This window comes from Durio zibethinus, chromosome 1 (assembly GCF_047325235.1).
Source record: "Durio zibethinus cultivar Kanyao isolate XHJ-2024 chromosome 1, ASM4732523v1, whole genome shotgun sequence".
NCBI classification, from domain to species: Eukaryota; Viridiplantae; Streptophyta; class Magnoliopsida; order Malvales; family Malvaceae; genus Durio; species Durio zibethinus.
The window spans coordinates 1,635,077-1,659,843 of record NC_143162.1 but is presented as its reverse complement, the minus strand read 5'-3'; the positions used below and the strand labels follow the sequence as shown (position 1 = coordinate 1,659,843).

The window sequence follows — 24,767 nt, the reverse complement described above, 5'->3', positions numbered from 1 at the left end:
TTTGTATGCTCCAATGCTGCTTATACCCTAATACTTGAGAGTATTACGTTTGGCTTTATTCGAAAAAGAACATTTTCAGATTTTACAGTGAAACTGAAACTCCTTTTTTTTTTTTTTGAACTTTTTAAAATTCAAATTCCCCTTTCCATCCAACATAGTACGTACAGATTTCATAGAGATAATCATTTAGATTTGGAGATGTGTTCAAGATTAGGATACATAATTTTATACTTTCGTTTTATTGTTATCTAATTGAACTACTTTCAACATAAGATACACATGAAACAGTTAGAATATCCTTAATAAGAATGCTTTGTTTAGGCATTAGGCCATACAGAAGACTAAAGGCAAAAAGAGCAACAGATTTTTATTAAAGTGATTAAAATTTTGGAGAATTTAATTATCCTAAAGATAGTTTGTTGAAACAGGGGAAGATATGGCTTCTAAAATATGTGATAAAGAAAAGTTCAACTGGTTAAAGAGTATCTGCATCCATCTACTTCCAAACATTCATCAATGGTACATACTTTTGAAAAATTATGTCAAATTCAAATCTCATCGTACATTTGACATATTTTTATGTTAAATTTGTTTAAGCACGTACTGTTGCACTGCTGCTTCGATGTTTAATTTATTTGCTTGATTTAATTTAATAATATTTTATATAAATATAATACTTAATTTTAATTTTCTTATTTATAGTTTCGTAAAAAAATTGCAAACTTTTGTCTGATAAAGAAGAAAACAGGGGCCGATGTTGCGTAGATTAAAAGTTGTAATGATCCAATAATTGACAAAGTTGTTGCATTCCTAACATTCAATTGGATATGATGATGTTCAAAACTTTTTCATTTTATCATTTTTGGTTCTTTACCGGTCAAAGGTGAAAGTAAGAGAATGATAATGCAAGATAGTGCAGTTTTCAAAGATTCAGAGAGAGCTCAAGTGCTGAAAGCACTAACGCAGCCCAATATACCTAATTTGAATTTTAGCCAAAAAGATAAAAGTAACGGCATTTTTGCTATCAAAAATGAAAAAGAAAAAGCAAAAAAGTATACTTTTAGGTTCATCCAAAGCAATATTTATGAAATAAAATCGTCAATACTTTTCTTTTGTATGGCAAAACGTAAAAAATCCACCAAACCTTAATCGGATCCAAAGCGTTCACCAAAAAACAATCACCTTTTCTAGTAATGTTATTGTACCTTTTAGCCTCAATGGAGTCATATGAGATCCACATGCGGAGATCGAAAATTGTCGTGTTAAAAAAGTTTAACAGAGAAACAAACTTGCCAATGTTGCCACACTCTTGTTCAGTTTAACTTGACAAAAGTTTCATGGCATAACTTTCGGCATTGTCGACTATTCCTCTGGTGCAAATATTCAGCTACTCTTCAGCTTCAATGTCAATGGAGTTGATAAAGTGATGGTTGAGTGTGAAATGGAATGAAAAGTGATTTATTATGTCAAACAAAAAAATAAATAATCTTGAATGATCATTTGCAACTAAACATAGTTACATATTTGACATCGATGATACAAATATAAAAGATTACATGCATATGCTCTAAAAATTGAATACTAATACTTATATATTGTCAGAATCAAAAGTTAAAGTTTCGATTTACCAGGCTTTGTTCCAGGCATCTGCAATGCATCATAATGACCAAAACCATAATAGAGAACTCTTATAGGATTTTCCTTCCCATATTCTTGGCCATACTCTGCAATCATAATCAAGCCGCCAGCATCCTTGTCATACATGTAGACTGTGATTGGCATCCTGTAATCATCAATTATAGATATATTTATTCATTTATTGACTTAAAAAGGGAAAGGCAGAAAAGAAAAATCTGCCATGCAAGACATCACGAAAGGGCTTTTTTCAATGCCAGTATATACAAGAGAAGAATACATTTGCATATGGTAACATTCACAATTCTGTGAATTAGGCTCTCTCGGTCAAGAAAACATAACCCTTTTTATACAATGCTGAAAAACACACACAGACAAAGACTTACTGGAGAACATGTGAAGCCATGAACAGTTCAGGTTCACCTCCCCACACATGTGGCTTCCTTATTTGCGATACATAGGCATCAAAATCTCCCTCAACAAACCTGTTGGCATTGTTAAGCCATCAGATACATGTTAAGAAGAAAAAGGTTCAGCCTAAGTGAAGCAATATCTTCTACTGAAAAGATGAATGCCATATGATTTTGCCCAATGTGAATGACAAGTATTTTTCATGTAGAGAGCTAATACTCTTAGAAAACTGATTGGCCACTATATTCAAATTGGTAGGAAAGGTTGCATCATGAACAATAATAAAAACATATCGGAGTTCTTCCTCTCAGAAATAGTATCAGTAAACTGAAATTTAACATTAATGAGTTGCCTACATGACTGCTGTATTGACATCTCGCTTTCATTTCATAGTATTTAACAATAGATGGAAGATTCTTCTGGCAATAAAATAGCTGACAGCAAAAGGGACAACAAAATGAGTCTAGAAGTTGACAAAGATGAGAGCAAACAGACTTACAACTCAGAAGACTTACCATTCTGTTTCTTTTCTTCTTTTGATGAATTCATCTGCAACCTGCAGAAAAGACAACAGTGCATTATGCATCAAACAAATCTGTTTAGCATCACAAACATAAGAATTATTCTGTGAACAAACTGGCATCACTTTTGATTCAGTAAAAAAATTTTATAAAAAGATTAACAAAAACTGCAAAGTTTTAGCAATTGCAAGTTATAAAAAAGGGATATATAATCAGTAAACCAATCAGAAGTAAAATATTTTTTGTATATAAAATAAAACCCAAAAACAAAAAAAAAGAAAAAGGAAAAAAGGAAAATGATTATGGAAGCAGACTGAGAATATACTTTAGCCCTTAATTCATCTGCTAATTCTCTCTGAACATGCTCATTGGGAGCTGATCTCCCAGATCTTAAACAAGCTCCATGAGCCACAGACCGGAACATACATCTTCCATCTCCAGGTATTCCTGCACAATATAGGGCTTAGGGAGGTAACTTAACTGATACTCCAATTTAAATTCAATAACTAGGTGCAAATACTTTCTGACCAGGCTGAATAAGGGCTAGGGTGTAATCTGCCACTCACCAATAACAGAGAAGTTGGTATAGACTTTTTTCCCATGAGAGAATTTAGCATGAGAAGACCCATATTCATCTTCATTGCCCTCCTTTGCCCCAGCAGCTTCTGTGTATACTGTTTCAGAACTTGAATAACAAACCAACAAACCAAAAACTAAGCCAGCAGAAACACAACCTGGAGGCCAGGATATAGGTCCTCCAATGCATTTGAATTTTTGAAGTGTTCCTTGTTTGGGTAACAAAAGCCTTATTTTCATACTTTGGCCTGCCCAAGAAATTTCAAACTGTCTTTTCTGTTTTCCTTTATCACTAACTGATTCCTGTAGTGCTAGTGACTGGAATTTGCCACTTTGACTGGAAGAGCGAAAGCAGCCTGCTTGGAATTCTTGGCAGCCAATAGCAGGTGAACCAGATGTTGTATTGGAAACAGAAAGATCAGTATATTTTTTCTTGGGTCCGGCATACAAACAATAATAGCATGAACTGGATGGTCCATGGGAAATGACACTGGAGAGACTGCTGCTCATTCGGCCCTTCATGCGGACAACATTTTTTGCATATGTGCTGATGGGAGAACAAACCATCATGTCGGCAAAATCTGATGCACAAGCACAATAAAGAGAGCTAAATGCCCAATAATCCACAGGCATAAATTTCAAAATTATGTCACCAAACAATTAGCTGACTCATTAAATAATCACCAATTTACAAATCAAGTTGCATTTTTTCCATTACATATCACTCAATTTATAGAGATTATAAGTAGGTTCAGCCAAATTATTGAATAACCATACCCAAAACATCATGCAGGAGTATATGCAGGTTAAACAAGTAACGACTATATGTATTTCAATACCTTGACTAGCATTTTTAGAATTTGTATTTGGGGAAAATGATTTGATCAATAGTAACAGTATCATTGATACCTATTACTTCATGAAAAAATGATTCTTAGAATTGCAGCTATAGTGGCTGCGGCAATAACCTAATACAAGTCATACTTACCCCCATAGGGGGGGGGGGGTTTCCCAAGTGTAAATCCCCTTTCCAGCCCCAACTTAACAAGTCACGAGAATAATTTTTCCTATGATTATGCATATAAAGACAGTATAAGAGACTACTTTATCTTATTACATACATGAATCAAATTCAGGTTTGGGTTAGCGCAATTGTTGAATTGATTCCTAACATCACTCTCGGTTATATTTTCTGGCAACCTGAACGGTCCAAGCCAAAGAACAAATTAGGTTGACTGCTGAGTTTGGAATGTTCAATTTTGAGTTTGAAACTCAGAACTCAAGGTCAGCGTTAAAATTGCATGTCAACTTGAGAACCATGGCCAAAAATCATATTAGGTTCACTGTCAACTCAAGCCTCCTTTGTACCCCATTTATGAATAACAAAGAACATAATAATCATGCCACTGATTTTTTTTTTCTTTTTCTTTCTTTCAACCCCTTAAAGTTTCTGTAAGTCATTCAAAAGTTTGTCCTCAAAATTTGATTGGATTTGAAAAACATAAATGAATATGATCAACCCTTTTGTCATATTCATGCTTATTGCTTTCTCAAACTCTTTAGCATCTTAATGCAAACAACTACTGCAATACCAACGCTGATTTTGTTATTGCAGTTTATAAAATCGATCAAATTATCCCTCATCCAAACTATAACTATGTTAAAGCTCATGGAGCTAATTGCATCATTGTCTGATTTCTTCTATGTACAATATGCATAGCAGAAATGTCCAGAAATAAACAAGGGATAACAAAGTAAATAAGATAAAAATGTCGCAATAACAATAAAAAAAATAAAAAGAAACTAGAAAAGAAATTGGATTGAAATTGGAAAATTGATGAAAATGAAAAGAGAAAGGGGAAATGCGAACCTGTTGAATCGAGAAAAAGGGGGGAAATGATTGTAAAAGAAAAGGAAAGAAAGGGGAAGAAATGGAAAAAGGAAATGCAAAAAGAAACATATGGAAGGAAAGAATTACCTGGAAAATAAAAAGAGGGAATTGGAGTTTTCAGTAGAGACAAGCAATGGATTTTCTCTTTGTAAAACTTGCTTTAACAATTGATTGGCTTTTGGATTCTGAGATACGCTCAGGTGTCTCTCTCTCTTCCTGTGCTTGAGTACCAAGCAACGAGTCTGCATGCCTATTTACATCCCCTATGCTCAAAACGGTTGCGTTTTAAGTTGTTGCAGAACCCAAAACAGTGGTGTTATTCCATGTAAGAGCTCCAAGCTCTTTGTTTACCATCTAAGAAATTTACTACTAGTAAAAATTTGTTTACTGCAAAAAACAATTTTTTTAACAAATTTATTATTAAAAAAGAAAAAAAAATACCTTCCTTTGCCTTGAATCACGTGGCACCTGACGATCGGAAGCATGAAGGTGAGAGCAATCAGAAAAAAGTAGGCACGCTCACAAAGTGAAAAGGACCTTCCCCCGTTCTTTTCTTGAACGGTACTTCACTCCGTTCGCTGTCTTGAGTCTTCACAGTAAACCCTGCAAACCGGAGAGGGTTTTTCTTTTCTCTCCCTTTTGCTCTCAATAAAAACGCTAATAAGACCTTTCACATTGTTCGGGAAAATGGCTTGGGATTTAATGTTCTGGATTCTCTGTTTCTTTATCAAAATTGCTCTCGTCTCTTCATCCTTTTATCAGGTAATAATATTTTATTCTTTTTTATTTTGAAAAACTGTGAGTAATCTTTTTTTTTTTTTTTTAAATTGTTTTGGTGCAGTTGTTGTCGTTGTCGGATCTTGAGTCTGATCATCTGAATCCTTTCGAAGCATCGACTCGGATTAATTCGGTTGTTATCCCGGAGTTTCTTCTGCAAGGATTTCTCTGCGCTCTTTTCCTGCTGACGTGGCATTGGTTCATGTTTCTCTTGGCTGTTCCCCTCACTGTTTTTCATCTGATGTTGTAAGTATATTTATACTGATCATTTGTACTGATTGCTGTACTATTTTTGGAGTTGGAATGGTGATTTCTTTAGCTTTATTTGGTTTGATTTAGGTCAAATATTTTAGATTTTATAATTCGTAAGTGATGATATGGCGCCTGTATTGTCGATTTGGCATTTTAGATTGTAAATCTTCGGTAGTAGTTTGTATTTGTTGTGAATTACTACATCTAATATATATTTGATCTAAATGGAACCGGCTTTTATTACTTGGATCCTTGCAAAGAGGGTCCTGTCGTTCTTTCAAATGCATTTATTATGTTTAGAAAGTTGTGAATTCTATGAGATTCTATCACCGTTTCACAGAGAAAGATGTGTGCTGTTGTGTTAGAGGAAATTCTTCAAGCAAGAAATCTTAGAAGGTAAAAGTTTTGTTTGTAAATGGTTACTTTAGGCAATGCTTGCATCGTGGTTCCTTTTTAAGTGGTTGACAAAAGAGCTGACAACTGAATCAACTAACTTAACTTTTTTCGTGGTTGTTGAGGGTATTATTATGTTTTGACTAATTTTTCTATATAAATTTGTCACTGCACTATGTTTGTGGGTGATTGGTAATTGAATTTTTCAGGTACTTGAATCGAAAGCATCTGCTTGATGTCACTGAGATTTTCAGAGATCTTAACAACGAGAAGAAATATAGATTTGTCAAGCTGGGCATTTACTTATTGCTCTTCACTTTAGTTTTGTTCAGGTTAGTTCTGAACTTTAGCAATACTTTGATTTTGATTAGCCTTATTATTTCTGCATTGCCATGTACTTATCTCATGATTTAATATTTCTAATTAAGCTTTTCCCTCTTTTTTGGGTGTAGACTTCTTTCCGCAGGCATATTCTTTTTCTTCACTTCCAAGTTGGAAGAATTAGACATTCGATCCTCTCTTTTCTACTAGTATTTTAGGAACCTTTGGGTCAGTCATCTTGTTATAATTTAACCTATGCACGTACAGTGTCACTCTGTTCTCAAATTAGATTGCCATTTGACCTTATGATGCATCCATAGTTTATTTTCGTGCAAATATTGAATGCATGAATAGCTTGGCATTGTTACGGTTGCATTACATGAACTAGCTTCTAATGTGTCCAATATTTAATAGTAACTTGCCTATTTGTGATATCTGATTTCATTTCATTTCTTAGGTAACTTTTGAATGCTTAAGACTCAAAAATTTTGTTTTGAAAACCTGAAATTTCATGTTTTCATAAAGCAGCACATGTTATTAGTATACTTATGTCATACATGTAAACAAACCTGTCTCAATATGTATGGAGGATTCTATCTCTGAACCAAGAGTATTTCTGGTTCTAACATTTATAGTGTGTTAGCCATACATTATGTATCTTATGAGTACTGAAAAGTACTCAACTTCAAGAAAGTGTCAGTTGTTTATATTTTCTCTGAGGGAAATTGTCATCTGATCTAATGTACTGTAAAACTAGTAGAATTCAGTAGGCTGTTAAACTAAACTGCCACCATTTGTTATCTGTGTGACCAATTTCTTATAGCTAGGACAATTGCACAATTAAGCAGTGATAAAATTCAGTATGTCTGTCATCCAGAGGTGTTGTTGAAAGAGATATTTGTCATGGGCATGCTGAAGAGAACTGAACTCTTTCTTTAATTGATATGAAGATATTGTAGTTTGCTGTTGTTTGCTGCCTTAGAAAGTACATAGCCTGAATTTTACTTATAGTGGAAAGAATACAAATTAGGCTCTAAATTCTCCTTAATAATAATTTGGTTGAGTTTCCTTGAGCAAATCCAAGATCCGCAGGTGTTACTGTGTTGAAATACAAGGGTAGTCAAATGTGAAATGAACAAAAAGTTGACTGTATTGATGTGATATGAGCTCTGTGTGGACCTGTAACGAATGTCAAACAATAGTAATGGTGATTTAAAACAAGTCATAAAGTCTGGTTAAGAAGATATTTGCTATAAATTTATAAATGCTAAGCGTCTCACTTATTTGGGCATAATTCAATATAATTATAAAATATTGAATGATATTAGTAGCTGAGAACAGGTTTGTGTTTAGAGAAATAGAATTTTTGATGTTTAGAATCTTTTAGTTGTAAAGAGTAATTTTTTTTCTTAATTAGTTTGTGTTTTAGAGAAATGGAATTTTTTTTTTTTTATCTTTAGAATCTTTTAATTTAAAGAGTTTTCTTTCTTAATTAGTTTTTTTATCTCTTTCTCACTCTCTATCTCTATCTCTCTCTATGTTATACAAGCTGATAATAACCTCTGATTTGCAGGCTTATAATTTCTGCTTTCAACTCTTTACACGATGAAGTTGACGAGCATGTATTTTGATTACTGGGCAGTATGGTAGGTGGTATTTGCAAGTTTGTCATCCATATTTCTGATCCATATAGAAAGTGAACCTTAACTAACAGGCATAGATGTATTAAAACTTGGATTTAATTAGTTTACTGAATGTTTTTCCACTTGGGTGGTCATATCCTTCATCTGTTATGGCTGATTCATAGATGTGGGAGGTTCTGTAGACTGTTTAAATTTTGAAGAATGAAGGGAAAGGATTATTATTTTCCGTAAGTAGTGATTAAATCAAATGCTTTTTTAGTTGCCATGTAAAATTTCATATGAATTCACTAAGGTAACTTTTTTCTCTTTATGAACTTATTATACCAATTGATGATCAATTTAAATTTTTTTATGTTATGCACATGTTTATTTTATGATGGTGTCTCAGTCATCAAGTACTGTTTTTCTTTTCTTTTATGCTTTGAAATGGATATTTTGCTGCAATTGTAAGATTCACACTTCTCATGGTTTTTTTTTTTTTTTTTATAATTGAGAAAATAACCTTCTCATAATGATTCTGTGATCACACATGTTTGATAAATTAGTGATCGTTTCACATATGCAAACCATTCTGAATTATATATTGATGAGCAAGTATTCGATGTACTCACTTTCTTAGTTTGAAATCAACTAGTTTGTGCTTAATTGGACATGCTATAACCTGTCTAGCAGATTATATTTGCACAACAAATATATGGTATCAAGTGCTTATGGTACATGACTGATTGATGGTTTCACCAGCAGTAGGAAATTGAGTTTGCTGTTTGCCAATTGCCAGGCCACAACCAAGTCACCACCTTTGACATTCTATGCCTGTCATTTTTTATGAAACTAATCAAATTATTACGAGAATACTTGAAAATCCACAAAATTTCCTTGATTCAATTTCATTCCTAATCAAATGGGAGGAAATAATTATTCCATTTATCTTTTTTATTTATTTTTATTATTTTTTCTTTCTATTAACTACAGTGCTATGGATTTTATTATTGCAAGCTTTCTTTTAGGGAAAACCCTTCCTTTTTCTCCTTATGGTAATACTTTCCTCCAGGAATATTATTTTAAGATCTTTTAAACGGGATTGTTTGATCTAATAATTTTTTTTAATGAATTTAATGAAATAATTTTGATCGATCCGTTAGATTTAATTGTAAGCTAGAAAATTTCTTGTTCAGTGCTATGAGAGTTGCTTTAAAACTAATTTTGATCGAATTTCTTGAAGCCACCCTCCATGCAGGATTTTGCGATTGCATTAATATGAAAACATTCAAACCTTCCTTGGAAGACCATTAGCTCTGATTTTAATCATTTGGAGTACTTCAAATTTAAAAAAAAAAAAAAAAAAGTATGTATGAACCTAATATTTTCATCCAAAGCCAAATATCCTTGACATATTTTATCTCACGTATGGTTTTTTATAATATTTAGAAAATAATAAAAAATTATATCATATAATCATTCAAATTAAAAATTTTAATACGTTATCAATAAATCATACTTTTTGCGTACATTACGACGGGGAAGCGGAAACTGAAGTTGGCAACTTTTTTGAAGATAAAGAGAGGATAAGGATCATTTTTAGAGAATTCATAATGTCACGATCTCATCCGATAAAAGAAGAAAAAGAAACTTGAAATAGATCAGGATCAAGCAGATCATGTTACCTATTGAAGCCGCCTATATATATATATATATGTTTATATCTCCAGTTGCACTGACTATTATCCATAAATATTCATTTCATTTATACTCCTTTGGATAAATTTGACCAAGAATTGTATGCGGTGCCAATCTTTATTTCTTACGTCACCCCTGATGTCTTTCTATCTAATTTTTTTCTTCTAAGGCTGCAAAACCGAACACATAAAAATTGTTTGAGCTAAGCTTTTTATGTTAAACAGGCCTTACAATGAAACTTGATTTCTGGTTCAAAATCATTTTGATCAATTATTCATGAACTGTTATATTATTATTGTCTACTTTTTTGCATATAGAAATCTTCACTTTCTTCCAAAGATTGACTGCTAAGATAAAAGAGTAGTATAAATACAGATTTTTGCACACTGCATTTCATGCTTTTATTAATTTCTTCGATATTGATCCCTTGACTATAAAATACTTTGTTGAAGTTCATTATTGGCAGGAACTTACTTTTACAATAATTGATGAATAGTTTTAATGACAACAGCTGAAAAACCATAAAGGAAGCAGAAGATTGGGCCAACTTTGAAAGTCAAGTCACAGACACTGAGACAGGTCAGGCAGATCAGCCAGGTGGAAAGTTAGATGAATGGAACCCCTAACCAATGCTTCTTAGTCTTCAATTATAAAAGCTGAGCCATGGATGGACCACAAATCAGAGGTTTCTGTGACACAGTTTTGCATTGATAAAGAGTGCCATTTTATTTGGACAGACTCCAAATAACATCTTGGCCAACCCGCCCTTGTCAGAGAGTACAAACTGAGTTTATTTTTTGGGTTTCAAACTGTCTTAGAAGATCCCTCATCCCATGATTGTTCAACTAGTACAACTTCTGGTTTAACCATTTTCTTCTTGGCAAGTTTTAAAATTTTCAAGCGTACCCATTTGGGTTGAAAATGTTTAAGTAAATGTTAAAAACCTGAAGCGAAAGACTATAATGAAGCACATTTCAAATTCAAACAGAAATTAAGGAGTTGTCTGGAAAATTGCCCACAATTGGAATCAATGGTAAGGTGGGGATGGTACTATGAAAGTCTGCAAACTGATTGATTGATTGATTGTCTGCTCTGCTCAATGATTTTATTGTGGAAAAAAAAAAGGACCTGTTCTTTAATGGTGAAAGCAAACTGTGGAACCCTAAAGGAAGGCCATGGTTTAATTTAGAGCCACACCAAGATGTAATGAACTGCAAAAGCACTGTGGTCATGAATCTAATGGGAAAAGAAAAAAGGTTAGAAAGATAAAATGATAAAAACATTGGATAACAAATCAACAACCAGCTAATGTCTGATGACAATAATCTAATTTCTTTTTTGTTGCAATTATAATAATCTAAATTGAGACAACTATCAATCAATTTGTAATTTTTTTTTTTTGAAATGCAAAATATACATATTTTATATACATAAATTATATGTATCCGTTATTTTTTCAAGTTTTATTTTTTTTTTCCATTTAGTCTCTATAAATGTTGTCAAATTTATATGTATGTGTATGAAAGTTATGCATTTGTTATGCACGTATAATTTAATTAAAGACATTATGAAAATATCATCAAAATTATTAAAAAAATAATAATATAGATACAATAATTCATTAAAATTTTATTATCATGTCATGATCGTTATTGTCGTCGTCGTCATCGTCGAGAAAAGTTGATATAACAACAGACAAGGATCACGGACAAATGACCTAAGCATAGTGTGCTCGACCTAAGCTAGTTTTCACAATGGACAAAACCAAAGCGAATTTGATAGATTTTTATTGGTTGATTTATACACTTGATGGGAATCATATTTCACATCAAAATTTTTTTCTGTTTAAACAAAAAAAAAACAAAAAAATGGCAAGGAAGTAATGACAAGGGTGACGAGATCCCTATATTAATATTCGTTACTGTAAAAAGTTGGGAAAATAGTAATTTTTGGCTTTAAGTTTTGGTGCCTTTTAAGCTCATATGATCCTCTTCTTTTGTTGACATTGTTAAAGCGATTTCTTGCCTAATCTAAAATGCCGCATAACAAACTGTCTCGCTACAAATTCATAATCGTTACCATTTAGATGTTGATAGTAAAAGCGACAACATGGAAATAACAAATGGTATAATCGTTACTTTATATATATTATCAAACTTTTATGTGAATTATTTAAAATAATTTACCCAATTGAATTATTTAAAATAATTTTACTACTTTTATTATGAGTTAAATTTTATTTGTAGTTAAATCATGTCAAGATTTATGTTAGTTTGTTCATTAATTTCTCTGTGTAAATGTAATATTTATTTTATTATAATTAAAGATAACAAATTTATCCATAAATTTTGATTCAACTTAAATTTTAGGAATTTTTTGTTTTGAAAATTTGATTTCGGGTTGAATAACAATAAAAAAATTTAGAGTTAAGTTGAGGTTGTTTTAGGTAATCCTAACCTTATTCAATTTTATATATATTAAAAATTATTCTTATTTAATTATTTAATTTTATATTTATATTTTAAAAAATAAAATATTTTATTAATTTCGAATTTGATCGGATTCAACACTAATAATAATCTATTTCATCCTAATCTATTACCATCTCAAATATATAATTTTCACTTGTAAAGTAATAAAAATATTAATGATATGCGTAGAGAATAATTTTTAAAAAATATATATATAATTCAAGACACAGATTTGTACCACATACTTGAATTTATTTCCATTATTAGATTCAATATGAAAGAGAAACATGAGGCTCATAGTCTCATAAAACTTGAAAAGAAAAGCGTCGAAGCCACCCAAATTGGGAGCTCTGAATCAAAATTTATTACTCCATCGATTAACGTACCAGTAAAGGTAGTATAAATATAATAAATATTTCAAATATAATTTTCATTTAATATAAATTGGTTATAAATAAATGCAAGACAATGATGGGTCATCTTCTACGATTAAAAACAGTGTCTGGGCTCGGTTCATGGCGGTCCCCTCCGTAAGTGACCGAGCCAGTGTCTTACGCCCAACGGCTCGTCCTTCCATCTCTTCCGTGTCCACCGCATCGCTTTCAGTTTTTTCTATGGTTTTTATTCATTATAATAAGGCCCATGTTATCATACATGATATTATTGTACACATTGAAGTTTCCATTTTAAATGTCCTTTTTAACGTACTATTGGGCCTTAATTATTTGTACACATTCAAAATTTTATGCATATATGATATATACAGACCGAAGGTTTTCAAATTTTTTGGGAGCTAAGCCCCCTAAGGCTTTCCATTATCATAAGCTGCTTTTGCATATATTTGTATTTGACAGTTATTTTTAAATTCAACTAATGTATCAATCAAAATTTTTTATTTTATACAATATAAATACTAAATTTTTAATCTAAAATTTTTATCTATATCTATGTTATTTTCTAATTTAATTGTGCATCATTTTTGTTACATTTTTTTATTAAAAGTTACCAATAAATAATTAAAAATATTTTGAATATTTAAATTTATTTGATATGTTCGGTATCATATAATTTTAATTATATTATTGTTATCTCCTATAAATCTTTAATCTCTTATTTATAAATATGGACAATCAAATACTATCATTCTATGTTTTATTTTGTTTTAATTTTTTATTTTTTTTTATTTCAACCTCTTTTATTTTTATCTTTAATTTATCCGTCAAAATATAAACAAAAAAAAAAAAACTTTACCTTTGTATTCAACTGCTTTTTTGTTTTTGTATTTTTTCAAAAATACCCTTAAATCATTTTTTAAACCATGGGAGACTTCATTACTATGCTTCCCATACTCTATGCTCTATGCTGATGAAATTCACTCTAAGCCAAAGGAATTAGCAATATTTCTCATGGTACAAACAAACTGATCTACATTTACCAAAAAGTTGAGCCAAATCTATAATATCCAAAACCATTCCCCTACCATTCATCCCAATACGAATCACCTGCTTAATTTGAGAATTTCAGCATCATCTCCATGGTAAATGATCATTCAATCCAAATTCAAGTGTTTCAGCATGTATAGGAGATGATAATCATTGATCTTTTTTATGCATTGGGTTCAGCTTTTTAAAAAATTGAGAATTGAAAAAGGTCAAATTGTGGGGGAATCTTTTTAATCAAAAATCAGAAAAAAAAAAAAAGTGGAAAGAGCACGTTGAAATCACAATGTTAACATAATCCAACTCAACGTTGAAAAACACAAAAAGCAAATCACTAAAAAGTCAAAACCAATCACAAAAACACAACAATTAAAGTAAATAAAAATTAAATAATTATGTCAAGCTTAATAAGATATCTTCGTGGAAAACCCAAATTGAAAAACCATTTCTTTATTTTATTTTTAGGTAGTAATGTTTTATAAAGAAAATAAATAAAAAAAATCGTGGAAAACAAGAGCCTTGAGGAGACGGTGCCCAACCCAACAAACTTCTTTTCTTCTAATCTCAACGAACTATACAGTCGTAACTGTACGATTCTAGTGTGATTTGAAACTTTTTTTTTTAATAAAAAATTATCTCACTTTTAAAATTAGAATAAGTTATTTTTCTTTCTCCAAAATTAAAATATATTTTTTTAAATTTCTTTTTTATTATTAGACCGGACAAGCTCAGCGACGTTGCTTTCCCTATACTTCTATTGGCTGAGAAGTAATCTCTTTTCCAGAGCAACAAACTCTCTCTCTCTCTCTCTCAAAAAAAAAAAAAAAAAAAGACATTAACTCATTTTCTAAGCTTGACCGACCTGACCGCCTTTAAAGAAACTAATCGAAGTTTCTCTGAAGACTTTTTGAAGCTGTTAGACTCAAAATTGGGTTGAATTAACCAAGTGGGTACTTTTATTTTGAACGAATTTAAGTGGGTATTTTTCAGAATTTCGAAATTGGGTGGCTTTTCTTTTTTCCCCAAGGAGCCAAACGCAAGGACGATGGCAGCCAGATCCAATGGAACGGCGTCAGACAGGGGCGAAGTTGAGGTACTCGAATCGCTCCAATTTACAGACGAAATTCACCATTTGATGTCAGCTCCGACAACCGACAATGCGGGTTTCTTCACGGCTTTGCTAGAACTCCCGGCTCCACAAGCTGTTCAGCTTCTACACTCTCCTGAGTCGGCTAAGCTTATCGCGGCTCCAGTTCCGAACGTTGAAGATTTCAAAGGCAGCTTCCATTTTCCTTCTAATAGTGGTTTGATTGAACGAGCTGCGAGGTTCTCTGTGTTTGCTGGAGAGGGTAACAACAACACTAAGAAGAGTAACTCCCCTGAAACGACGTCGAACATTTCAAGTGCGAATCTTGAGAAGGCGGTGAAGAGTGAGCCGGCGGAGACCGAGTCATCGCAGCCGTTGGTTTCTGATCCAACGGTGGAGAAGCGGAGTATCAAGAGAAAGGACCGAGAAAAGAAGGTGGAAAACTAAAAACAAAAGAAGATTGTGATCTAGGGTTTCTGGGGTTTTCCATTTTTGGTATGATTTTGATTAATTTGTTTTTGAGGGTTTTTAGGTCAAAGAGTCAAAGAAGAAAAGCAAAACTGCGGCGAATGAGAGTTCAGAGGATGCCGAGAAACTGCCGTACGTTCACGTCAGAGCTCGCCGGGGACAAGCAACGGATAGCCATAGCTTAGCAGAGAGAGTAATCTAATAATTTTCATAATTGACTCCTTAATTAGTTTGCTTGTTAGTATTTATTTTTATGAAGCTAATAATTTTGGTGTTTAATACAGGCAAGGAGAGAGAAGATTAATGCAAGAATGAAGCTACTACAGGAGTTGGTACCTGGGTGCAATAAGGTCAGTTCAATTCGATCAATTGGTTGATTAATGATTTAATTGTGGTTTTGTGATTAAATTAAGAATATCTATGTGATTACGTCTTTAGATTATTTTTGTTTAGTAACCATTTTGTCCTTGTCACCTTTTACACAAAGTGGATTACTTTTGCAACAAGAAGAGTGCTGATATGGTGTCCTAATGGCATTTTGGTAATTCTAATGTTTGAGCTTTTTTTCTTTTGTGGGGACTGGGGATGGTTTGTTACAAGTCCTTTTTGAGCTTATTTTCGTCTTTTCAAATAGCAAGTGCAATTTAATTGCTAGTTTAGTAAAACGTTGTAAATTGAAAAGCTAGATTTTCTAGTTTTCATTAAATCTTTTGAATTGATGTTTGGACTTTGAATTATCTATGGAAAGGATAGTTATATTAAAATGACAATTCTAAGGCTTTGACGGCAGTGGATGAAAATTTTAGTCATGTGGAAATGCTAGCTGGACATTACCATGAAGTGTTTTGTAGACATGTCTAGTGGCTTGTTAGATTAAATGTCTTTATGTGGTCCCATTTCATTGATGTAGAATAGTTGCTAACTTCTCTTACAAGTTCGGTATCGTTCCTCCAAGGGATAAGTAGAAAAAGGATGACAAAAGAAAATGCCTTTTGATATGCCAAATGCCTACCTAACTACATGGGGACATGATGTGATAGTCCTTAACGAATTAGTTTAATTGTTCAAAACATAATCTTGATTTATGCCTTAACATTTCACAAGATCCTTTTAACAAATGAAAAGGGGTTCTGAGTTATTTTCTGGTGCCTTTTCTTCATGAAGTGACCACAATTCAGTGAATACTAAATGAACAAACCACTGAATAACCTTTCTTTTCTAGGACCACAAGTCATGATCTCCTTAAAACTTGAAAGGATGAGAGATGCCTAATTGTTGGAGAAAAATTGTTGATATTAATGGCTTTCAATTCCTTTTTGCATTTGCATTGCATCCTTTGGGAGACTGGCCATCTATAGGCTTCCAGCTTGCTTTAGATTTCTATTTGGATGAACTCACTTTGGAACTTATTTTATGATGAGGCCATGATTGTGCCATCTGACCTCATGCCACGAGTTGCTCCTTTGTTTCATGTCTGTTCCATGGTTCTTGATATGCAGCCAAGTTAAAGTTATGTGAATTGTGGCTATTGTGAAAGTTTAAGTCATAATTTTCAAAGAATCATATTCTAGTTGAAGGCCCTTGTATTAAACCTGAAACTTTTATCTGCTTCCCATGGAGTTGACTTCTTACTCTTTGGCCTGTTCTTCATGCCATTCATTTACACTGTTTGAATTAACGAAGATTAAAATTTTGGATTTAGACTTTATTTTCAGTCAATGCATATGTGTAGACTGAGTGGAGCTCCTTGTTACGGCCTATACAAATGATTTTCTGTAGTTTCAAATAAGAACAATAAATGAAAAGTTTAAATGGCGGGTGTCTTCTTGTATGTTTGTTATAAAAATATTCTACAAGGAGCCAATGTCAAGAGCTTTGATAACTACTCCTTTGTTTCCAAAGGCATTAGGTTCTAGAAGTTGACTGCTATGAAAAGCCTTTGTAGTTTGAATTTCTTTATAGAATGCATACAAAGTCAAATTATTGAAGACTTTTTTGTAATATGAGAAATACCATGTGCTGCAGATTTCTGGTACAGCATTGGTGTTGGATGAAATCATCAATCATGTGCAGTCCCTGCAACATCAAGTGGAGGTGAGAATTGTGTATCTCAAGCTTCAGTTTTATTTTTCTTAGATACCAGAAGGTTTGAACTTGTAAGAATATGGGTTCAAGATGTGTTCTTAAGCATTACAACTGGACTAATAAGGTGTAGGGAAAGACATAACTTGGCCACTGGATGGGCCCCTACTGAAATCACTACCCAAAATTTTTAAAAATTCTTTATCATATGGGTTTAAAAAAATATTTAGTCTTTATTTGTTCCAAAATCACTTTCAAATGATCTTAGATGTCAAGATGGCTTGAGATTTATCATCTTACATATTTACCAAGAGTTTCAGGTGGATTTAACCAATTTGTAGGAGGGCCCTTGTTGGAGCGATTCTCCATGTTCTGCAACCCTTGCAATGTTGATTTTTCTCTTGGTTCTTGTTGTGGACATCCTTTTCTGGCTTAACGAAAGCATTTCCATTGCCTCCCAACCATAACAGGAAAAAAATGCAAAATTAATCTAAGATCCCAATTAGCTGGCATGTCTTGTTATATGATTAGTTTTACTTACAGTATTTTCCATCTCCATGGTCTGACTCTGGTAACATATTCCTTTGGTTGCAGTTCTTATCAATGAGACTTGCAGCAGTGAACCCAAGAATTGATTTCAACCTTGATAGTATATTCACTGCAGAAGTAAGTATCAGGCACGTTTTGTCTTATATGTCTAGTCTGGATTAGGGAATTGAAAGTTCTTCTGGTGATTCTACCAGTTCATGTGATAAGTTGCTCTGCAAAGATTTTAGCCTTCTATAGCGTTGGTGGGAATTAAGCTACTGTTCTATTCCTCTAGAGCAATTTTATGACAGAAGTTTCTTGAAAAATTCTTTTTCATTCCAGGATTGTTGTTTGTGAACATGGCATATAGATTGGTAAAGCCTAAACAGGTGTTTGCTTTATTTTATGGCTTCTTCCACTGGATTCCTACCCAGTATCATAAAGGACCGTGCCTCATTAATATTTGGAGGGCAGTGGATCATGTCTGGACCACCGTCTTCCATCTGCCTATTTATGTTTTCAGCTGTTTGTTAATGTGTGAATGGGAAAAATGGTTGCTAGCTGAATTTAAATGTTGTCATTTCAATGGAAAATTGGAATGGTGGGTCCATCCATGAAGGCCCATGATTGCAGGAAATTATTGAAATTCATGGGTCTTCAAATGACTTGCAATGCTAGTTAGCTGAATGTGTTGAATGAAAATTACTGAAAAGATGCTACTAAATTTCCCTTTAAGTGAAAGGACTATACAATCTATTTGAGTACTTTTGCTTGTCATGTAAATTGGTAATTAAATGAAGCCTGTGAACTAACTGTATAATAGATTGTGTTGGGTATAAGCATCTATACGATGCCCCGTTTACACAGTTTTCCATCAAGTTTCTCTTCTTAGGGCAAGATAATAGCTATAGGTTTTAGTTACCTGAAAATTTCCTCTAACATGTCTGATCATCTTTTAATATGTGTAGAGTGGATCTATAATAGACTGTAACTTCCCTAGCATGGTTATGCCTATGATGTGGCCTGAGGTTCAAGTCAATGGAAACAGACAACAGTATCAGCAGCAATGGCATTTTGATGCACTTCAGCAGCCTGTTTGGGGTAGCGAAGAAGTCTGCAATAATTACATTACTCCAGAGAACTCACTTTTAAGTTATGACTCCTCGACAAATTCAGGTAGATAACAAAAGAAACTAGTGTATTTGCTTTCTAGTATATATGCAGAATCACAACATAACATTTGAAATACTGCTTACTTTCAAGTTTCAACTTAAACAAAAAATAGTAAGGCTTTAACTTTTCCCTTGGTTTAAATGATCAATGGACAACTAACAAATTATTGAGTTCAGGCATTTAGGCCGCTGTTGATAAGTTACCTTGCAGATTCCATTCATTCAACTGATTTTCATTTAATAAGTTGAACAGAATTTTGGTGAACAAATGGCATTGCAAATTATGGACTGTTTGAGATTTTTCTTTTGTTGTTAAGAGGGGTGTTTAATGATTTGATTGTACTGCTCAAGGTTTTAAAATTTATCCTATAATTACTTGATGTAGAGAACTTCATTTCCTTGTTAAGAATTGATGTAAATCTTGTTGTCAGCTTCCAGATGTTTGCTGCAAGAAACTTTTTTCAAGTTTGATATTAGTCATTTCAATTCATATCTTTCCTCTAATGCCTAGTAAACTGAGAACGATACTAACTTCTATTGCAACTTTGGTGCAGTTACGTTGCACTCAAATCATTTGAAAATGGAGCTATGAAGTCTGAAGAAGTTCCAACGGTTAGATTTATGGAAAAATTGTTCTAGTGCTAGCTAGTATTGTACATATCAAATATTAGAAATTAGGAGGTAGAGGAGAGGCCTCACCATTTATCTCTGTGTTCCCATGTCTTCTGTTTACCTGAGTCAATTGGAAGACTTTGATTTCTCAGGACCGGAGGCAGGAAATCTCAGTATGTTGTTATTAAATATATATATCTTACTATATATACTAACTCAGAGTCATTCAATCTAATACTTCATTTGCGAGGTTGATTGATTCATATTGTAAAATCATAGAACGAACTATGATTAAACTATTATCGAAGTCGGCTTCTTTTGTTCAGTATATAGATTATAGGCTGTCTGTCATCTTTTTCTTTCTATGTTGAAGACATAAGAAGCTTTTTATTGATTGTTAAACCATATATATTCTTCTCACCTTGATATCATTTCAACTATGGATCTTTATTGTTATGCTGGAAAGTAATACTCTACTATGTTGTGGCTGAATTTTGCTTCGACGATGAACTATCAAAAGGGTTCCACTGGCCCCTGTTTTGTCCAATGCTTTATGTATAACTTGATAGCAGGGGTGACATTTACAGCTGCGATTCCAATGAATCAATTCTCATTCTCCACTTTCTCCTGTGTCTCTAGCCTTACTTTCATCATAGTGAAAAGGAAAAGGCTGTCAGAAAACCATTGCCAATCCTACCAAAAAAGCCCCAGTGAACAGAGAACTCCATTATTGTGCTAGGCGTCAACAGTCCCGATTGGCCCAAGTCAAACCCATTGCGTCTTAATTTGGTTTTGCAATTTCTATTTGTTGAAGGAATTAAAGATTAATACTTTTTTTTTTTTTGTTTCGTCTTGGACTCTTCTTTGCTCTACGCATTCCAATGGTTACATTATATTAATTATTAATAGTAATATTTTAACTCCATGTTGATAAAGTCTAGATTTCGGCTTTACAAATGAGTTGACCAAATAAAAAAGCAAGCAAGAAAAATGGCTGCTCCAGCTCCAGCTCCCCAGCTAACAGTTATCACTTTCCTGTTCCTCCTCTCCACCATCATCCAATCCCATCGTTCCACCTACACCACCATCTCCGTCACCGACTTCGGAGCCATCGGGGACGGCAAACACTACGACACATGCGCCATCCAATCAGCGATCGACAGCTGCCACGCCTACTCCACCACCTCCAAACCATGCTATGTAACCTTCCCGTCAGGCACCTACCTAACAGCCACCATCTTCCTCAGATCCAACGTCTTTTTAAACATCCCAGAAGGCTCCACCATCTTGGGTGGGACCAAATTGGAAGACTACCCAAAAGATTCGGATAAATGGTATGTGATATTGGCAGAGAATGCTAGCGATGTTGGGATAACAGGTGGAGGGGTTGTGGATGGGCAGGGATTGAAGTTCGTGGTGAAGTTTAATCCAAGGAAAAATGTGATGATGAGTTGGAACCAGACCGGGGCTTGCTTAGGCGATGAGTGTCGGCCGAGGTTGGTTGGTTTTCTTGACTCCACCAATGTTAGAGTTTGGAATGTTACCCTCAACCTGCCGGCTTATTGGTGGTTAGTCCCTCTGCTTTACTTATCTGTTTCTAATTTGCTTTCCTGCTTTTTTCTTTTTAGTCAACTTGTATTCTTTTTTACTTAGTGATTTCAATATTCAAATGAAGAAAATTACACTACTAAAACTGTAAGTTCTAAAAATCTCTAAGGATCCGTGAATTTCATTTGTGAGTCGTCGGCTTGTCCTGCTTTAGAAATGAGATAACTTCCCCGATCCTAAACTTTTACAAACCCAAAAAAAAATTATTTCATTTTTTCTTTTATTTTGTTGTAGATAATTCATAATTGTTTGCCATAACTAAAATTTAAACCAACAAACAATGGTGGGTTGAAATCCCATAGCCTTAAATATAAAAAAATAAAACATTTATAAACTGCTTCAAACTTCTCCAATTCCAAATTGCTTGAGGCTGTCTTGCTTAGGGTTTAGGGATTTAATACTCTCTAAAAATAGTCTACCACATTTGAGCTAGGTTATCCTTGATGTTAAGACTAAGATCTGATCATAAAAAAACACTAGTATATTAAAATAACAAAGGGTATCTTTCAAACCCCCATTAAATATAGAGTCAAATCTTCATTTTGTTGATTCGTTTACATGTGTCAGAAACATATTGGCTTTGAAGCTTATTCTTTTCCCTTTCCCTTTACATAATTCCTTTATACGTAATTTTGTCTTGAATCTGAACCAATCCATTTTCTTCAACTTGAAATGAGACTTCCATTTGATGGATAGTCGCAATCCATGACTGACACATTGCATGTGAGCCTTTTATAGTTATAATAATATACAGATACATATACATGTAATTTAGTAATCGAGTGAGAGTTTTGACAATATTGCACGCATTTGCATTTTAGCTTTTATCCTCACTGTCATGGGTCATGGGTCATGGGTCATGGCTCTGTTCTCAAAGGACCCTTCTACAGGATGGTGACTGCTGGCTTTTCCATTGTTGCTTGTCTGGATAACTCTGAACTTTTCTTGACATAAAAGCTCAAAGTTTCTGTTTTTCCTTTCTTATTGGTGCCTCATTTTCTGTTATAATTTACAGCCTTTTTGTTACTAATACTAGTGTTTTCTAAAAGGGAATTGATAATTTGTCTGATATTTATTAGTTGATATTGTACTATTTTTTAAATAGGCACATTGCCACAACTAGTAAATAGATCAAACGTTAGGGTATTTAATTTTTTTGTCTACTTGGATACTGTGGATAATAAATCTCTCCCATTTTAACATTTTCCATTTTTTCCATGGAAAGCATCTTGCAATAGAAGATATGATTCCGAGATACAATTTAATATAGTTCCAAGTTACAAATTCAATGATTTAAGGGTGGCTACTGGCTAGCATAGGACCAGACTAGTTGCTGACAACCAGGTTTACGTAGTTGTTAAATCAGATAATCTGATACCATGTTTCTGGAGTTACTTTTATTTGTTTTTATTTAAAGAAGGATCAACTGAATATTCATTGATCAAAATAAACTATAAGTACATTTTGAGTTGGGAGTATAGGGAATAAATTGTTGCCCAAGCAAAAAGATGTAGGGAATGTTGGATCTACCAATTTATGTTATGTAAAATTATTCATAAATACAATGTTTAAATTTAAACCAATGATTTTTTTCACATCAGCAAGGACAAAATGGCAGGGTCAAATAGCACTACTCCTTTTAAGAGTGTTTAGAATGGTTTTAATTAATTGCTTGGTACAGTGTCTGTTGCTTAATATCCAGCCATTGCAAAAGGAAACAAATAATGAAACCAGAAAATTGGTGTTAAAAAGGGCTCACGAAATAAGCAAGAAACAGAGTCACTCCATTTATCGCATTTAAAAGATGAGGATTTTTTTTTTTTTTGTTTAAACTAAAATGATTCATTCTGAAAGGAAGGGGAACCATATCAGTTGGTTGAATGGTTTAAGCAGGACAATTCTATTAGATTCTGAGTGAATTTTTGTATGTCATTGAGTGGTTTTATTATTGGGGTATTAGAGCTATGGATTCTGATTCATGTCCTTCAATCCATTTAAATTAGTTAAATAAAGCAACTATCTTGATCAACGGTGTTTTTCTGTTTCTTCTATTCTTTTAACTTATCCTTGTATTCTGATGAAGAATTTGGATAAATGCAGCTTGCACATAGTTCGATGTGAAAACACATCAATTCATGATGTTTCAATATATGGAGATTTTAATACACCTAACAATGATGGAATAGACATAGAGGATTCAAATAATACAGTGATCACAAGATGCCACATTGATACTGGAGATGATGCCCTATGCCCGAAGACATCCACTTCTCCCCTACATAACTTAACAGCCACAGACTGCTGGATTCGAACAAAATCTTCCGCAATTAAACTTGGAAGTGCCAGTTGGTTTGAGTTCAAGAATATGGTCTTTGACAACATAACTATTGTAGATTCTCATAGAGGGCTTGGATTTCAGATACGTGATGGAGGTAATATTATCTGGTTTTGCACCAGGCTTAGTTTGTGAACATGAAACATGTTTCGGTTTTCTATTTGCCACAATGACTTGGGATTTATCTTGTGCAGGAAATGCAAGTGACATTACTTTCTCGAACATAAACATCAGCACAAGATACTATGATCTGTCATGGTGGGGGAGGGCAGAGCCAATTTACGTGACAACCTGCCCACGAGACTCAAACTCAGCAGAGGGTTCAATCTCTAATTTAAACTTCATAAACATCACTGCAATTTCTGAAAATGGTGTCTTCTTATCAGGTTCCAAAGGTGGACTTCTAAGGAATTTGAGATTCATTAACATGAATCTAACTTACAAAAAATGGACAAATTATGTTGGCGGGTTGGTTGACTACAGGCCTGGATGTCAGGGACTTGTGAATCACAGCACAGCTGGGATTATCATGGAACATATTGATGGGTTGGATGTTGAGAATGTAAATATGAGATGGTTTGATGGACGAACATTGCAATGGGATAATCCTTTGGACTTCAGGCCTTTAACTGTGAATAATATTTCTTTGCTTAACTTTCATTCTGGTTTCTACAGACAGTGACAGAAAGATTGGAGGCTAATTCCCTTTGCTCAATGTCATTCTTTGATGGAAATAAGGTACGGGTTCATGATTTTTATGCCAAGTATGTGTAGACAATACCATTTGATGAGTGGTTTTGCTTGTAAACTCTTATCATCAGAACAATTTAAACGAAATCATTTCATTAAAACTCTTTTCATTATTTCA

General features: G+C 33.4%; 4 protein-coding genes across 8 annotated transcripts; 3 read left to right on the top strand and 1 right to left on the bottom strand.

Annotated features, from left to right (window-relative positions):
- Positions 1-1,163: 1,163 nt before the first annotated feature.
- LOC111311546 (Cysteine proteinases superfamily protein) lies at positions 1,164-5,284 on the bottom strand. Of its 4 annotated transcripts, none has more exons than XM_089757840.1 (7): positions 5,122-5,284; positions 3,134-3,724; positions 2,893-3,014; positions 2,562-2,602; positions 2,022-2,120; positions 1,629-1,783; positions 1,164-1,398 (listed from the first exon to the last, which is right to left on the bottom strand). In XM_089757840.1, the coding sequence occupies exons 2-7, from the start codon at positions 3,711-3,713 to the stop codon at positions 1,388-1,390; spliced, it is 1,008 nt and encodes a 335-aa protein (XP_089613966.1). In that variant the 5' UTR covers positions 3,714-3,724; positions 5,122-5,284; the 3' UTR covers positions 1,164-1,387. The 4 variants fall into 4 exon arrangements, with proteins under 4 accessions (XP_089613966.1, XP_022766747.1, XP_022766745.1 ...); XM_022911012.2 differs by lacking the exon at positions 1,164-1,398 and having other exon boundaries at positions 1,431-1,783; positions 3,134-3,232; positions 3,302-3,724; positions 5,122-5,282; XM_022911010.2 differs by lacking the exon at positions 1,164-1,398 and having other exon boundaries at positions 1,431-1,783; positions 5,122-5,281.
- A 209-nt stretch (positions 5,285-5,493) lies between these two features.
- On the top strand, positions 5,494-8,651 carry LOC111311547 (Cornichon family protein). Of its 2 annotated transcripts, XM_022911014.2 has the most exons (5): positions 5,494-5,796; positions 5,876-6,057; positions 6,666-6,788; positions 6,909-7,005; positions 8,351-8,651. In XM_022911014.2, the coding sequence occupies exons 1-4, from the start codon at positions 5,722-5,724 to the stop codon at positions 6,985-6,987; spliced, it is 459 nt and encodes a 152-aa protein (XP_022766749.1). In that variant the 5' UTR covers positions 5,494-5,721; the 3' UTR covers positions 6,988-7,005; positions 8,351-8,651. The 2 variants fall into 2 exon arrangements, with proteins under 2 accessions (XP_022766749.1, XP_022766750.1); XM_022911015.2 differs by lacking the exon at positions 6,909-7,005.
- Positions 8,652-14,731: 6,080 nt separating this feature from the next.
- Positions 14,732-20,409, top strand: LOC111311545 (transcription factor bHLH48-like). Its single transcript, XM_022911007.2, has 7 exons — positions 14,732-15,529; positions 15,627-15,755; positions 15,847-15,912; positions 17,588-17,656; positions 18,239-18,310; positions 19,141-19,348; positions 19,899-20,409. The coding sequence occupies exons 1-7, from the start codon at positions 15,053-15,055 to the stop codon at positions 19,934-19,936; spliced, it is 1,059 nt and encodes a 352-aa protein (XP_022766742.2). The 5' UTR covers positions 14,732-15,052; the 3' UTR covers positions 19,937-20,409.
- Positions 20,410-20,919: 510 nt separating this feature from the next.
- Positions 20,920-24,767, top strand: LOC111311544 (Pectin lyase-like superfamily protein). The gene is made up of 3 exons (XM_022911006.2): positions 20,920-21,524; positions 23,665-23,996; positions 24,094-24,767. Exons 1-3 carry the CDS (start codon positions 20,947-20,949, stop codon positions 24,579-24,581), a joined length of 1,398 nt encoding a protein of 465 aa, XP_022766741.2. The 5' UTR covers positions 20,920-20,946; the 3' UTR covers positions 24,582-24,767.

Coding starts and splice junctions, on each gene's coding strand:
- LOC111311545 (XM_022911007.2), top strand. CDS start 15,053: ATGGCAGCCAGATCCAATGGAACGGCGTCAGACAGGGGCGAAGTTGAG. Junction 15,530..15,626: donor GAAAGGACCGAGAAAAGAAG/GTGGAAAACTAA, acceptor GAGGGTTTTTAG/GTCAAAGAGTCAAAGAAGAA. Junction 17,657..18,238: donor CCCTGCAACATCAAGTGGAG/GTGAGAATTGTG, acceptor CTTTGGTTGCAG/TTCTTATCAATGAGACTTGC.
- LOC111311547 (XM_022911014.2), top strand. CDS start 5,722: ATGGCTTGGGATTTAATGTTCTGGATTCTCTGTTTCTTTATCAAAATT. Junction 5,797..5,875: donor TCTCTTCATCCTTTTATCAG/GTAATAATATTT, acceptor GTTTTGGTGCAG/TTGTTGTCGTTGTCGGATCT. Junction 6,058..6,665: donor ACTGTTTTTCATCTGATGTT/GTAAGTATATTT, acceptor TGAATTTTTCAG/GTACTTGAATCGAAAGCATC.
- LOC111311546 (XM_022911010.2), bottom strand. CDS start 3,713: ATGATGGTTTGTTCTCCCATCAGCACATATGCAAAAAATGTTGTCCGC. Junction 2,603..2,892: donor CAGATGAATTAAGGGCTAAA/GTATATTCTCAG, acceptor TCTTTTCTGCAG/GTTGCAGATGAATTCATCAA. Junction 2,121..2,561: donor AGAAGAAAAGAAACAGAATG/GTAAGTCTTCTG, acceptor CAATGCCAACAG/GTTTGTTGAGGGAGATTTTG.
- LOC111311544 (XM_022911006.2), top strand. CDS start 20,947: ATGGCTGCTCCAGCTCCAGCTCCCCAGCTAACAGTTATCACTTTCCTG. Junction 21,525..23,664: donor AACCTGCCGGCTTATTGGTG/GTTAGTCCCTCT, acceptor GGATAAATGCAG/CTTGCACATAGTTCGATGTG. Junction 23,997..24,093: donor ATTTCAGATACGTGATGGAG/GTAATATTATCT, acceptor TATCTTGTGCAG/GAAATGCAAGTGACATTACT.